The 17,128-nt window shown below is 34.0% G+C and overlaps 1 protein-coding gene across 1 annotated transcript; it reads left to right on the top strand.

The window, feature by feature from the left end:
* Window positions 1-6,012: 6,012 nt before the first annotated feature.
* On the top strand, window positions 6,013-8,038 carry LOC131027362 (uncharacterized). The gene is made up of 3 exons (XM_057957398.2): window positions 6,013-6,289; window positions 6,400-6,541; window positions 7,760-8,038. Exons 1-3 carry the CDS (start codon window positions 6,062-6,064, stop codon window positions 7,975-7,977), a joined length of 588 nt encoding a protein of 195 aa, XP_057813381.1. The 5' UTR covers window positions 6,013-6,061; the 3' UTR covers window positions 7,978-8,038.
* The last annotated feature ends 9,090 nt before the right edge of the window (window positions 8,039-17,128 follow it).

Here is a 17,128-nt window from a genome sequence, read left to right as displayed (position 1 = left end):
ACATGTTTATCCTTTGTAAAGCTATTGAAGACATAAAAAATTTCATTTTTTCATGAATTATATATTTGTATTTAAAATTAGAAAATTGTTTGTTTGGTGAATCTTGAGAATTTGTTCAAGCTCTATTTAAACATAATATAAATACATTTGGATTCTCTTCAAAAAAAAAAAAAAAGTGTTTATGAAAATCTTCTACATGTATATTTGTTTAGATTGTATTTGATTTAATCCTATATACATTAGAGTTACAAGATAATGGTGATTTACAGAGAATTATATATTTAAATTAATATTCACTAATTCTCAGTTAATGTAAAATTATATATACTTTCTTTCACGAATTAAAATTTTAATATACAAATTGTTGAAAACAATGATACAAGGTAGATCATGAACCCTTAATATAAGATTGTTTACTTATCTATAAGAATAGAATTTATAGATTTTACACTATTGAAAGAGAAATATGAAAATTGCTTTTTGTTTTATTATTATATAGGTAAAAGGGCTTTCGAAATCCTTTACAAGATAAGACAAGTTGCCCAAAGATTGAAAACAACAAAAAAGTAACCTTTTAACTTGGTCCTTTACTAATGCTCCAAGCACTTTTAACTTGGGTGTGAGAGACACAAGCATGTTAGGAAGATTTCTCCTCCTTTGAACGATCTTCCATGAAATACCATCCTCCAAAGGCTCAAAACAAGGGAGGGTGGAGGGCTAGTATCCACTATCTCTAACAATAAAGAAAGAGTTGTATGGTTTTATGAAATATCCAATAAAGTGTGATTTGTATAAGCTACTTTTGGTATTGAAGGGTCCATAGGTGGGTTGGCCGAAATAAGGCTCTTAAGGTTGTATTTTGTTGGTTGTATCTGAATTGTGATTTATAGCATCCACTCTCCACATTGAAGGGTACATAGGTGGGTTGGTTGAAATAGGCATTGAAGGTTAATTTTGTGTTAGGTCCAACGAGGAAAGCCAATGTGCTGAGAGGGGAGGGGTGAATCAGTACTTCAAAACTTTTCTTCAAAAAACAATCTTACTGATAAACATAAACTGTGTATAGCTGATCTCATAATATATAAAGCTAAAACATAATCATAAAAATAACATCCATACACATTTCACTCCATAACACAAATATTTTGATTACGCAGACTCTTTGTTAGAGAGAAAAATTGCGGTGGAGATGGCACCCACAACTTCACTACTGCAATAATAAAGGTTGCTCGATTAGAGCTACATGTTTAGCTATTTCTGATAGCTTACCCTGTTAGGAGTATCGAGATCTTTACATCTACCTTGCTAAAGGACTTTACAAACACTTTTACAAAATGTTGTACTTGGTTAAAGGCTTTACAATTTATACTTCAAAAATCTTTACAAATATCTGCAACTTTACATCTGGAATGTTATAGCAGACTCTATGTGCTCAATGTGAAATTACCTTGCTCATAGCATCCCTCGGTAATTGATAGATCAACTCGGTGAAGTCTTCTGTATACTCTGTCCCTTAAGCTGTTTTCAGAAAAACCTTCTTGGTGACTAGTCTTTCTTCTATAACTGACAGCCTTAGTACATACCAACTGAATATTTCGGTAGTATTAACCGACTAGAGTATATAGGATGACTTTGGACATAAAACTAATGACAACTTATTAAATAGTAACAATCTCCCCTTTTGACATTAGTTTGGTATGTTTGACAAAACTCCTTTCAAAGTCATAATACAAAATCTATATACTTATAAAATTTGACTAAAATGGCAGTATATACATTTGTTTAAATACATACTCCCCTTATCAATATGTTGTACATCCCTTATCAATATGTTGTACATAACTTGATTTGCATGCTCCTGATGTTCCATGCTCCCCCTGACAATGTCATCTGTACACTTCGGTAGATAGGATAAAACTCTGAAAACTCTGTACTCTGTATACTCGGTACACACTCCCTTTTTGACAAACATCAAAACTAGTTACCATTAGGTGGGGGCAACTGGTCAAAAATAGATTTATACTTGGTACGAGCATTGTTGAGAGCATTGGTAAGTGCATCCTTGACACTTTCCATTAAAGAATTATGAGCGGTAATATCAGCTGACAATGAAATCAAACCATCTAAAGTGCTTCCCTCTAGTTGAGTGGATAATTGGGTAGCTCGGTTGATCTGCTCTTGAATGAATGATAAATGGGGAATAAATAATGTTTGAAGAGTCATAATATCCATCCTTATTTTGTGCTCTTCATTCTGAAGTTCTAACTACTAAGCCATTTGTAGCTTTGTATAAAAATTCTAAATAGAATTTGGCTTGGTAGTCAATTTATTTGAGAGATCGGTAATCTCTTTTTCAATGACTTCGGTCTTATGCTTGATATCTTTAATAAAGAAAGAAAATGTACATAACTTCTGGGATAAATAAATAATGTGCTTGAGTTGAGGGGATAACTCTGCAATGAATCCAACAAGCTTGACTTTACCTATAGCAATTGCTTTCTGCACTTCTTCAATCATCTTGCTAGTTAGCTCTTTGTCTTTTAATTTGCTAAGGTATTTTGATGTGTCTACTCCTGATGCTTCTAATTGAGTGAGTAGTTCATCCAGTTGCATATGGATGGCAGCATCTTTATTCACGATAGCTTCAGGTAGCATGTCTGTCAATAATGCTTTGACCTTCTAAAGTACTCGGTTCTTCTTTTGAATAGCTATATGTTTTTCCTGTTCTGCTTTGGCTTTACACAGCTCTCTGAATTCAATAAGTGCTTGCCCTTTTAGTTTTGAAATGTCAACATTTGGCAACACTGACAGATCTATTTTAAAACTGTGCTTCTCTGCTTTCTTCTCTTTGGATGATGATTCCTTCACCAGTTGAACGAGTACGATGGCTTTGGAGGCTTGTTCTTCCTCAGTATGTTGCTCGGTGGGAGCAACACTTTTGTCGGTTCCTGAAGCCTCTGTTGTATCCTTCGGTGTTTCCTTGCTTGGGGTCTCAGTGACAACAATTTCAGTGCTTGCAGGAGCTTGATAAGTTTTCTTGCCTGTGGCCTGAGAGGTAGATTCACCTTGTGTAGCCTTTTGATCCTCTTTGCCTTGTTCGGTGTCTGCTCGGTTGCTCGGTTGACACTTGTTGAGTTACTGGAGGATAGGACTTAACCTGTTCCAAAACTGATTCACTTGATACCAGCTTGGCATAGGCATTTCCTTCTATCATCTCTTCTTCTTGTGCCTCAGTGTCCATGACATCCTCATCTAGTTGAATGGTTGAAGCAGGATCTTGCTCGGTGATGTCAACTATTTCCACTTCACCTTGAGTCTCTTCAGTTTGAATTTTGAATATGTCTTGCCATTTTTCTTTAGTTTCCTTCTCTACTTCAAGATAAAGACCATTCATCATTTTCAAGGCCCTTTGCTTGACTTGAAAATTTGTCTTTTAGTTTTTCAAATGTTTTCTTATATCATCAACTAACGTGTCTGGAAAGAGATGTACCAAAACTCTTTCTCTTACTTGTTTCTCCAAGTCCATAGCATATTTCCATCTGTTGTCAATATGAGAGTACAATGCTTTTGGAAAAAAATTAGTTACTTCCAATGGAACTACTCGGAATTTGAGAAGTGTACACACTACTGACTCTTCTATTTGCCTCTTCTCTTCTTCTGTTCGAGAGTCATATTTTACATACCTAAATGATCCAAATCCACCATATTGTTTCAATTTTGCACAAAAATTATCAACACTGTGTACATCTTCCTTTGTACTTTTAACAATTTGAAATTTATTTGGATCTTCAGATTCAGTGTCACTTGACTCCTTATTCAAAATGAGTCTCCTGGTCGACTTTCTATAAGTCTTTGTAACTTTAGGCAATTCAACATTTTCCTGCCTCTTACCGGGTGATACAACATATGATCTAGTGTTAGGTCGCTTAACTGGTGGAGTCGGTGATACCTTAGTTGTATCCTATTTCTTTCTTTTCAAAATTTTACCCTTTGGCAATTCGGTGCTCAGTGTAATTGCTGCTTCTTGAGCTTTAGATTCTTCCTTAATTGAAAGTTGATCATCTTTCCTACCTGCTGGCTTAGTAGGTGTGGAGGTCGAACCTTCTCCAAATTTCTCAGTTAAATCTTTGATCATTTTAGTGGCTTTTCTGGTGGCCTTTGGTACCAGAATGTTCATTTTTACTTTTTCTTTTACCTCTTCATAGGTACCATACCTGATCTCGGTCGAGTGCCTTGGAAGTGCCAGAAAGGCATCTATCTGTTGTTGAGTAATATCAAAATCAATCTCATAACCCATAGGCGGTAAAGATTGAGTTCTGGGTTCTACTGCATTCACATAACAGTAGTCGGTGTCCACTTCAAAACATATAGCATCCTTATATTTTTCCACTAACTGAGGTGGGATCCTATACCTGTTATGCATCTTTTCCTGAAATTTGTTAAAGTAATCATCCATTATCTCATTGAAGTTATCACCTAGTTGATTGATAAAGTCATTTATTTGATGGGTTATTGGTCGGTGTAATTCCCGAACGATGTTACCGACTGAAGGAAAGAACTTCTGAAAATAAAAGAACATACACACTAAGAGTGACCCAAATTTTAGTGTGTTAGCAGTGTTATTCTTCTTAGGTTTCCTTATTGTGTTGAGATTTTCAAAAAGGTTCATCAACAATACTTCACATAAATCAACTTTCATACCCCTTTTCACAATTTTAAAGGCCAAATCTACAGCTGCACACGGTACACTGTTTTCTCTTGCCGATTGAAAGAAACAATAACCAATGAATCTAATTGCAAACTTTAGTTCTTCATCAGTTACATTATTCAACTTCAGACCTCTACAATCAGACTCAACTCTCGTAAAAGTTATCAATTCCTTCTGTGAAATCATCTTCTGTGCTCGAGCATGGTCGTATATAGGGTATCCGGTTATTATGTGAACAATCTCCTTGGTGATTTTGAATGGTTGATCCTCTAACCACATAAAGTCGTCATGCACTCTGCTCAAGAGAAATTTGACCCATTGGGGTTTGAAAACTCGAGGATAGGTTAGGGCTTCGGCCAATCCCTTAACTTTGATATGCTCATACTTACTATCCAGGATTCCATCGCTGCATAATTCATCATACATGTCTTTAATTTCGGTATGACCTAGCTCTTCAACACGACACTTAGTGTAAAATCTGACATCTTCAACCAACAAAACCCTATTCGGAATAAGAGAAAATGCAGTTTTTTCATAGGGTTTAGATGCCACTTTGGGAGGTAAGGAATACTTTAGTGAGGGCTTCTCAATAGTCTCAACTACAACAGGTTTTTGCATCTTGGGAACCATTTCAAACTTGGATTTCTACTAACGAAATAGCTTAGGGTTTCAACTTAACCAAAAAAAAAAACGCTTTCGACTTAGTAAATATAATGCAAATATTCACAACTGATATTGATCAGTTAACTTGCTTGAAAATGTGTTTTAAGATTGTGTGAAAGTACCTTGAATTAGCTCTGGAGATGTTTGATCGCCTTTGATTTGCTTAACTTTGCTCTTTGAAAACTGGTAAGTGTAAAATGACCACACAAAGAACTTTAATACACCCTTTACCTTATCGGGCTTCATGCAGTTAGGTAAGATAAGCATTAAATGCACTCGGTTCCACTAAACCGATTATCTTCCTTCTATGCTTTTACCGACTAGACAGGTTTACTCCATTTACCGACTTCTCTGGTATTTACACATTCAATAGGATATTCTATTGGTTCATTTCTTATTTTTTCCTTTGTTTTATCCAAGTCTTCTTCCTCTCATTCAAAACTTCTTTGATGACAATTTTAAGCCATTTATTTGTCTCCATTGCTCATTTTTTCAGATATGAATACAGTAAACCATAGCAATTACTTAAATACCTAAAATCCATTTCTTATTTCTTATTTTGTTTTATCCAAACCTTCATTTACTTATTCAAAACTCCAACAACTTTAAGTCATTGCCATTAAAAAACGATCTTTTATTTTAAATTTACTTGTAATCAAATGCTTTGGAATCCTCTCTTTGTGGCAGGTGATGAAACATATAGTAAATCCAGCGATCAAATCGCAAGCCACTTGTATAGATTTGCAAGCACCATGTGGAGATTTGAACCAGTTGGACTTCATAGAGATTTTCAAGAAGGTGGTGGAACATGCTGCATTCCAATTGAAGGCTACACCAATCACTGTGGCGCGTAGTGAAAAGACTTATGATGGGAAAGGTGTGGCACGATTGTTGCATCAAAAATCTGAACTGGAAAAGGTAATGAAATAGAAACATCTAAATTAAGGAGTGAGAATTTATTAACATTTAGCAAAAGCAATGAAATAAAACAATGTCGACATTTTGTGGATTTTTGTGGGTCCTGGCAGGCGCTCCAGATGACTTGGAAATCACTACCAAAAGATAAGCATGGAGATCTTCCAAGAAAATATCTTCGAGTGGGACTAGATAATTTGGCCCCTTCAGTTGCTTTGCCACCTGTAGGAGCCATTGAACAGGTATTACACTTACGTTGACATTAATAACAATATCATTTTTATGGACTGAATTTTTTTTAATTTTTTAATTTGAATAAGTCTATTAGCAAGTATGAGGTGTTTTTTCCCTTATCAAATTTATCATAGATTCAAATATATAGTTGTTGAGCATATTTCTGAAGTAGTATAATATAGGTCAACAAGTTTGATTGAAAAACCATATAATTGATTTCAGATAAAACATCAAAAGCATTATAACAAGAACCGTTAAGTTTGTATGTCTTTTATTGTTATTAAGTTTGTATGTCTTTTATTGTTATTATGAGTCAAAATTTATGATTTTGATAAAGTAAGATTAAGTTCAATTTCAGAATACTATTTATAATTTATTTAAGGCATAAATAGAAAAGATAACAATGACAATTTCAAATTAATGTAATAAATTCATTTTTCACATGCTCGATAACATGTTGTTAAAATAAGACTATCTGTTATAAACTTAAAAAATTATAAGATTATGAAGAATGTGATTTACATTGTAATCATTATCATTCTCAATAATAAATCTAGATTGTACATTACAATTTTTTAATAATGAATTTCAATTGTACATCAAAATTCATTAGAAGGATAGTTCTATGTAAATATATGAAATTTTTCACAGATAAACTACAACTACGAAATTGTTCCCATGTATATTAATAAAAAAAATGTTTCAAACATGAGCAAGCTATAGCAGTTCAAACCAAGAAAACCAAATGACATATCAAAAAACCCTGGGGAAATATATACATCTTATAGGAGATAATCATTATAACAGTCCTAGCTTTGGGAGGAAAGACAACAAATTTCAAGGTCCTTGCTTATCTTTATTCAACCAGCAATAAGCAAGATGAGAATCCATCACAGTTTTAGAAGAGTGAAATGGCCAAATCATTGCCAAGGGTGGAGGAGAGTGAACTATATTCCATTGGCTCAATTAAACACATTTAGAAAGTGAATTTCAATGAATGCAACATTCAAAACTTAAGAATAATAATCCTGAGTAGCTTTAGATTCCTTTCTTTTCTTTGTAAGAAGTGTGATCTTCTTTTGAGAATTACTTGAAGGTCATATTCCTCATTTATGTTTTTTTTTAAAGAATTAAAAATGTTAGTGTCATCATACTTGAACATATGGCTAGATATTTACTAAGATGTTTGTATGGAATATGTAAAACATAATATGACAATTGTAAGAATTTATTAATGAGAAATTTGTTGTGAATGTATGCAGATGGATGAAGTGATTTCAGAAGTTTTTAAAATGGTGAGAGCCGGTGAAGGGGGAGTTTTGAATGAAAATGAATATAATAAATTAATGTTACAAGTACTTGGTAGTATCATGCTTCAACTTGAGGGGAATTCAATTCATGTGTCTAGTGTTGAAGTTGTTAGTAGTTCATCTACTCGTAACATTCTTCCACTCTAAAATGTCTATTCCTCCTCAATTTGTTAGCTTAATGAATGGCCTTATAGTCATCTCTAACAAAATGACAAGTAATTATTATGAATTAGAGAATAATCATGACATTAAACTTCCACTTTAAAGGGAGGGACCCTTAATTCTTCAAGGGTGGAAAACTTGTACTCTTAAAACATGTTAATCTTTTGTAAATCTATTGAAGACATCAAAGATTTCATTTTTTCATGAATTATATGTTTGTATTTTTATGAAAGTTATAAATTTGTTTGTTTGGTGAATGTTAGTACTGAAGTTGTTAGTAGCTCATTTACTCCCAACAATATTCTAGTCTAAAATGTCTATTTCTCAGTTTGGTAGGTAAATGAATGGCCTTATGGTCATCTCTAATGAAATGACAAGTAATTATTATGAATTAGAAAATATTCATGAAATTAAGCTTCCTCTTTTGAGGGAGGGACTCTTAATTATCCAAGTGTGGAAAGTTTGTATTCTTAAAACATGTTTATCCTTTGTAAAGCTATTGAAGACATCAAAAATTTCATTTTTTGATGAATTATATATTTGTATTTAAAATTAGAAAATTGTTTGTTTGGTGAATGTTGAGAATTTGTACAATCTCTATTTAAACATAATATAAATGCATTTGGATTCTCTCTTCAAAAAAAAAAGTGTTTATGAAAATCTTCTACATGTATATTTGTTTAGATTGTATTTGATTTAATCGTATATACATTAGAGTTAATATTTGTTTAGATTGTATTTGATTTAATCCTATATACATTAGAGTTACAAGATAATGGTGATTTACAAAGAATTATATATTTAATTTAATGTTCACTAATTCTCAGTTAATGTAAATTTATATATACTTTCTTTCACAAATTAAAATTTTAATATACAAATTGTTGAAAACAATGAGACGAGGTAGATCATGAACCCTTAATATAAGATTGCTTACTTATCTATAAGAATAGAATTTATAGATTTTACACTATCAAAAGAGAAATATGAAAATTGCATTTTGTTTTATTATTATATGGGTAAAAGGGCTTTCAAAATCCTCAACAAGACAAGACAAGTAGCCCAAAGATTGAAAACAACAAAAAAGTAACCTTTTAACTTGGTCCTTTACTAATGCTCCAAGCACTTTTAACTTGGGTGTGATAGACATAAGCATGTTAGGAAGGTTTCTCCTCCTTTGAACAATCTTCCATGAAATTCCATCCTCCAAAGGCTCAAAACAAGTGAGGGTGGAGGGCTAGCATCCACTATCTCTAACAATAAAGAAAGAGTTGTATGGTTTACTTAAATATCCAATAAAGTGTGATCTGTATAAGTCACTTTTGGTATTGAAGGGTCCATAGGTGGTTTGGCCAAAACAAGGCTTTTAAGGTTGTATTTTTTTGGTTGTATATGAATTGTGATTTATAGCATCCACTCTCCACATTGAAGGGTACACAGGTGGGTTGGTTGAAATAGGCATTGACGGTTAATTTTGTTGGTTGTGTCTTAATGTTTTTGATTAAGTAAAAACAAGTTTTAAAGGGACCAGAAACCCTATACAAGACGGGTTTTAGAAGGACCTGCAACCCAAACCAAAAGATAAACTTGAAAGACCACTCAAAGAAACAGAACACAAGAGAGAATTGGCCTAGCCAATTGAAAGAAGGGGAACAACATTAACCCCCACCCAAAAACCAACAAGTTGCCAAAAACCAACAGCCCTACCCCAACTAGGAAAGATCAAGAATTTGACCTACCCTTATGGGATCGAAGAGTCATATCAAAAGAGGATTGGGACAATTTAGATTTTTTGCTTTTAACAATAATCCATCCCTCCTCAACCCTAGCAGTAGCCTTTTGCCAAGAGGAAGGGTCCAGAATAGAGGACCTCCCATCATCAGGAGGAGCAGAGCTAGCATCCACAGAGGCAGAGACAACAGAAGATCCAACAACAACCTAAGATGTGGGAGGGTCATCCATTGAATCATTTTTATCACTCGGGGTGCCACCGCATGCATTCACACATTCCTGAGGCACAACAACACCAGAAATAGGAGGCGTACCCTCAGTCTGAGGAACCTGTGCCACCAACTGGGAGAATCTTTTCTTTTTAACAAAATAATGTTCAGAGGATGCACCTTTCCACCAAGAAGCGGATCTTTTTTTCTTTTTATCTGTTTCACACCCTACAGCAACATGTCCAGTCTGGAAGCACTTTCGACATCTAAAGGGGATACCTTCAAAGTCGAGTGGTTGGACCCAAGATCCCAAGGAAGATTCAATCTCTAACTCAGCTGGAAGCCCTTTACAGACATCAATGTTAACCAAAATACAAGCATAAGTGGAATGATAAATTTGGTGGGATTCCTTATCAATCATTAGGAATTCACCTAAAGCCTCCCCCACTTCCTCTAGCAGAGAATCCGTCCAAAGATGAAGGGGAAGGTTGGGGAGCCTAACCCAAATAGGAATCTCATTAAATGAATTAGTAGACGGATTAAAGCTTGAGAACCAGGGTTTAACTATCAAAACATATTTGTCCTCCCAGCTGAAAGGATTAATCCCTAAGATTTTCGATCTATCCTCTGCAAATTCAAATTTAGCAATGAAAAAACCCTTGGCTGAGGGAAAAATGTTAACTGAACCTTTTATGATCGGTTCCCAGCTTTGGGAGATCCAAGTATGCAGTTGTGTCTTAATGTTATATTGATCTTGCAATCCTAATAAAAATTCTAGTGCAAAGCAACAAAATAAATATAAGTATGTTGTAAATGCTTGAATTGGAATGACTAAATGGTTTCCCATTTATATCATTCCATGATAGGGTGGTATATCATCTATTGTTGAACTTATCAATAAAGGAAGATAAATGCCAAAGGAAGAGTGAATTGTGATGCATGACGATGAAGATAAGAAGAAAGGGGAAGGGATTCCTCTTTTCCATACAAGTGATATTGGCAAATGGTCAACAAACCAAGGAAAATAAGTTGATTCTGAATTATGTATATACATTTGTCTCCTTGAAGGTGTAGTTTTCAACTTGTTAAGCAAGGCAAAATATCTTTAAGAAGAAATGTAACAAGTATGTGGCATTTGATTGTAGAACTTGACCAAGTTATAGTGATAGTACAAGTCTCCATTGAAACAAAACTTATTCTATGAGAAGGAAAATTTGTGAAAGCTAAACTATATTTTGATTTTACAAGAACATAATGATGAAGTTAAAATACACGAATTTTGTCTACATTGTTATTGCAAATCTAGAATATTACTCATTTTATCATTGGTGGTTATTTCCTTTTCATATCCGGACATACCAATTTATAGTGTCCCTATTTTGGTGACATTGGTTTGGTCACCTTTCCCATCCTTCTAAAAGAAATGGTAATCAACTATAATATGGAGCATTAAATTTTCTACATTTTAGTTTTTAAAAAACTAAAATTTAAAAAACGATGCAGTTAAGGCAACATTTTGAGCCTTATATCTCAAAATAATTTTGATAAAGTACACATTCATCAGAAAAACAAACTAAATATAGCATATATGCATTCGAACAACACAGTGCTAGCTTCCAACAAATGATTACCTTTTCTTAATGGATCATGGTTTTTATTAAGAAAACAACAAAACAAGGGTGTTGACTCTTTATCCAATAGACCGTAGGTAGTAAAGAGAGACTACAAAACAGGGGTGCAAACCCCAAACACATCAAGATTAGATAGGCCAACGAAAAACCTATCCAACCTGCAACAACCCAAAACCCAGCTCAAGGATGGGGAGAAGCATCCAAGCCTTGACAAAGAGGGGTTTGGGGGAGGGGGGGAGACTTCTCCTTCTGTCTATGACAAACTATGGTCCAAGCAATATTGTCATTAAGACCATCAAAGGGAGGATCGAGCGGAGAGGACCCCACAAAGTTTTTGTCAACAATGATAGTAGGTTGTTGTTGCAGAACAACAACAAGCTGCTGCAATAGAACAACATTAGGAGCAAATTCAGTAGGAGAAGGTCGGAGCTGTAAAATAGGAGTAGGAGCCTCAAGAATGGAGGAGGCCACAATAGTAGTAGCGGCTTGTTAGGGGAAAAATCACAAAGAATGCTATCCTCAATATATGAACACCTTTTAGGGTGACACCGGTTAAGGTAATTTTTACAAAGAAATGGTTACTTCTCGAAAGAAAGAAAGAAAGAAAGAAAGACTCACTGTCAGAGGGATCACTACCAAGATGAAGAAGAATAAAAGAGAAAGAATCCACCACTTATGCACCTCTGCAACCATAAGATCTGTAGATACCTCCAACTCACTGCTTCTAGTAGCTAACACATGAAAGTCCACAATGCTCAACGTGTTTCACCAACTCAAACAACACTCGTCAAATGATCAGGGAGATAGATTCTCTTTCACACACCTTCATGACATTTAACTTTCTTTTACAACACATGTCTGCTCTCTTTTCACATCCATACTGTCTTCAACAAATTATCCTTTATTTATATCATCCTCACATATGAAAAATCTCCCTAGGTCAGCTACGCATCTTAACCGAACACAATTTAAATTAGGTTGGCACTAAAAATTCATGTGGTGGAAAAGAATGTAAAGTGGACCACAACACATCTTAACTGAGACCAAAATAAACATCAAACACATTATACAATGATCCATAATTATTAGAGAAATAGTGTAAAGTGTAGACACTCAAGCTTGGCCAAACCTACAGTAAACACCATCAAACTTTAAAACTATGCTTCCGAAACCCAAGAACACATGCCGACTGAATAGAATGAAGCTAAGGATATTATCAACTTATCTTCAAAACCACAACACCAAAAACCATAATGCGAAGAAATGTGGAGCATGCATTTCTCACAGAAACACTATCACACACATTGGTGAACACAACTTCCTTAGCATTGCAATCCAGAGCACCAAATCTTGAATATAAAATCTCTAAAGACTTCTGAACAACATATAAAAACCACAAGAACATATGTACAATATAGAAGATATGAAGAGAAAATATCTCAGCACAACTGCATAGGAAACTCAACATCAACTATAACAACTAGTTACTAATGACAACCAAAGCATGTTGACATCAATGACAATACATCAATAGCTCATTTTGACCAAACTTGCAAAAATCTCCACCTTTGTCATTGATGGCAACACATCAACGATAGTGACAATATCACTAGCTCTAATACCAAAATTCTCAATGCTTTGCCAATTACTTAGTTATTCTCACCTTCTCATTCTCTCCCCCAATATCTCATTCTTCTCATTCTCTCCCCCTTTTCCATCAAGGACAAAGTATCAGATACAAAAACTGTTAGCTCATTTTGTTCAATTCCTCAAAAAAAAACTCACAACTGCACTTAGCCTCCCTTAAGAGGTAGCCCCAAGTCATTAGTCCAAAATGATAATATTCATGAAGTTCATTGGACTAATGCAATTTATCCCAGAGATATTCAAAAGTATCCTTAGCAAGTCCTTTAGTAAAGATATCAACAATCTGTTCTTTTGTAGGTACATAATCAAGCTTCACCTCATTCTCCAAAACTTTCTCCCTCAAGAAGTGATATTGGATTGAAATGTGTTTCATTCTTGAATGCAGTACTAGATTCTTAGAAATATTTATTGCACTGGTATTGTCACGAAAGATAGAAATTGGTTCATCAAAAAATATTCCAATGTTCTACAAAGTTTGTTTCATCCATAATACCTATGTACAACAAGTAGCAACAACAATATATTTAGCATTAGTAGTAGACAAAGATATTGAATCTTGTTTCTTACTCGACCAAGCAACCAACCATGGTCCAAGGAAAAATGCACCCCCACATGTACTTTTCCTCTCATCCACACATCCAACCCAATCCGCATCGGTATAAGAAATAAGAGTGAAATTAGATCTTCTGGGATACCATAAACCATAGTCTTCTGTTCCTTTTAAGTATTTGCAAATTCTTTTCATAGCAACAACATGTGTTTCTATGGGATCTTGTTGGAACCTAGCTACAAGATAAACAACATGCATGATATCTAATCTCGTAGCAGTTAGATACAATAATCCTCCAATCATTGATCTATATTTTCTCTCATCAACCTTCAGAGATTCAACATCTTTGCTCAACTTACAACCAGTAGCCATAGGAGTACATACAAGTTTAACATTTTCCATTCTAGAGAGGGTGAATAGAAGCTTCAACAACAGTAAGAGGTACAACTTCATCCCGAGAGGAGCCAACAGAATCAGAATCATGTTGCACATAGGTTTAATGTAAAATCAGCAACATACATACTTGTATACATGGTACTAACGTGCAACCTATCAAACACAATCTACTTATAGATAGGAGGGAAAAAAATGTAATCAAAGATGCTTGATAAAGATAATGATAGATGTTTTCTCAAAATGATAGTAGTGCTCTTGATCTCATGAAGTACTAGCTCTTGATAATGTATGCTAGCTAGGGAGAGATGAATGAGTGCAGGTATTTATATGCCTCACATAACATTTGATCAATGGTGGAGATAAACTAGAAAGATCAATGCATAAGAAAATTTGAGAGAAGATTTAAGACCTATAATGCTCATGGATTGATGAGGTGGAAGGCTAAAGAGGATGAAAAGGCATGGAGGAAATAAAATAAAAATTAAATAAATTGTTTGAATTTGTTTAATTTGAGAGAGAAGTGTTATCTAATTAAATATTTTTTGAAAATTATTTAATTATAGAGGACCAATTTAAGATGAATTAATTAGATAATAAAATTATTTAACTAATAGAGGAAGTATTAACTTAATTAAATAATTTTTAAAAATTAATTAATATGGATAGAAAAAGGGATGAGAAGTTGATACCATGACAAGATGAATATGCATTAGTCATTTTTAGATAGCTACAAATGTGTTAGGCAATTGATTTGATGTTTAAAAAGGTTGCGAGTCTAAATTGGGTGACAAATTTGAGTTTGGTCGTTTGTGTGTAAGTCGTGATATACTTTGTATGTGGGGCATTTGTGTAGGAATTGAATTAGTATTCCATATTGTTACTATTGATAGGTTAGTGTGGGGAAGGGGTGCCGAGGGTGATACTCCCTTGCAAGGTTTGGGGGGCTTGTCACCCCAATAGGGGATCCATGACCACGTGCCTTAGTGGGGTTAGGTGGAAACACCGTTGGAAGCCATATTTTATGTATAAGTTATTATTGTAAATTGTTACCCAATAAAAAATTAATAACAATTTTTTTAGAAAAAAATTATTGAAAAATCTTCATCAATCTTTAGTATGTTACATGTCTTTTCTCAAAGGGATTACAAAAACTTTTATTTAGGTCAAAATATGATAATCGTACATGTGCATAGTATGGTCCTTAAAAATTGACTTTTAAGAAATGGTTTTTATACATTCCTATTATCAATCAATTTGTATCATCTGGGTATTAGAATAAATTACATATTTGAGAACTAGACCCGAAGTACACATTTTTATATTTAACTAGACTTTTTAAAGTTTCAACATTTAAGGATTCAAAGTTTTATACCAATTGTGACGAAATTAGAAAATTAGGAAAAATACTTCCACTTTTTGCACTTTTTAGGGATCCAACTTCTTGGACCCTCTCTCTCTCTCTCTCTGTGTGTGTGTGTGTGTGTGTGTGTGTGTGTATACATATATTCATCTCTATCTCTCCCTATTGGTAACGAAGCTTGAACATCTCCCTAATTTAAAGGTTTTTGTTTTGATTGTTTTTGGATCTTAATTTCTAATGGAGGGTGTTGGGGGAGGGGAGGGGGGGACTTGCCTCACCCATTTCTATCACTATGGGAGATAAATAGAGAGCAGAAAGAGGGGAAGTAGAGAGATATAGAAAGAGGGAGCCATAGGGAGAGGGGGAGAGATATAAAGAGGGAGAGATATGTAGAGATGGATATAAATTTGCAAAGATAGAGGGGGAAGAGAAAGATAAAGATATAAAGAGATACATAGAGATATTAGGGTAGAGAGATACATAGAGATAAAGATATAAAGATGAAGAGATGGAGAGATAGTGATAGTGGAGAGAGATAAGTAGAGGCAAACATGGATATAGATATATTGCTCTAGGAAGAGGGAGGGATGGATAGAGAGAGTGAGAGGTATATAGCGATTGAGATGAAAAGTGAAAGATAGAGGTAGAGATGAATATCAAAGAAGACATAGAGAAATTGATAAAGGTAAATGAAGAGATAAAGATATAGATAGCTTGATTATCTTCTTAATTCAAAGGTTTTTTTTTAGCTATGTGTGGATTTTGGTTCTTAACATGGTGCATGAGGGTGCTTACCCCTTCCATTTTTTGGTCTCTTGTAGAAGAATAGGTCCTATTTTTTAAGGAGAAGTTTGATGATTCTTTTTAATAGTTACGATTACCCTTAAACAATTGCAAAATGATAGGAGCTTTCCATTACTAAAATTTGATGAAGTCCATAAAATTATAAATCTTCCAAAACCTAAATTTGTATAATAACTCTTAGAAATCCAAAACCATTCTCAAACATCCTGAAACTATACAAATGAAATATAAATTAAAATATAAGAACACATATACCCATATATAAATACCACTTTTACTTAAAATGTTTATTTTATGTATATAGTCTAAGGAAGAGGGATAATGTGAGCTATAAAAGGAAGAAGAGTGAGATGGGAAGGGAAAAAGAGGCAATTTTTCTTTTTGCAAACACGAGCGCATTATAACTCACTCATGTTATTATCTACTTTGGGTATTTTCAACCCTTAAGGTTGTTGGATTTGACTTGGGCATCCAAGCCTAAGGGTTGGATTTAAATGTCAATGCCCACAAAGGCGTTTGCAAATTCTAAAAATATATACAATCTATTGAACTCTATCTCCATGTCCACTTTACAAATTAATTAAAAATATATATTTATTTAAAAATTAGCAAACCAATATCGAGCATACATAACATAGTGTTAATTTTAAGTAGTTTTTGTAATACTAAAAAAAGTTAAAGTCTAGAAAGCACTTTGTGTAGCCCTCATATTTGAACATTTTAATTTTCATCATTTTAGAAAAAAAATGGTAGTCCACAATGCCAAACAATCTGTTTATGGGTTCCCCCTATGACCTCTCTTTTAAGA

Source organism: Cryptomeria japonica, chromosome 3, assembly GCF_030272615.1.
Source record: "Cryptomeria japonica chromosome 3, Sugi_1.0, whole genome shotgun sequence".
NCBI lineage: Eukaryota > Viridiplantae > Streptophyta > Pinopsida > Cupressales > Cupressaceae > Cryptomeria > Cryptomeria japonica.
This window is presented reverse-complemented; position numbering and strand designations above follow the sequence as displayed.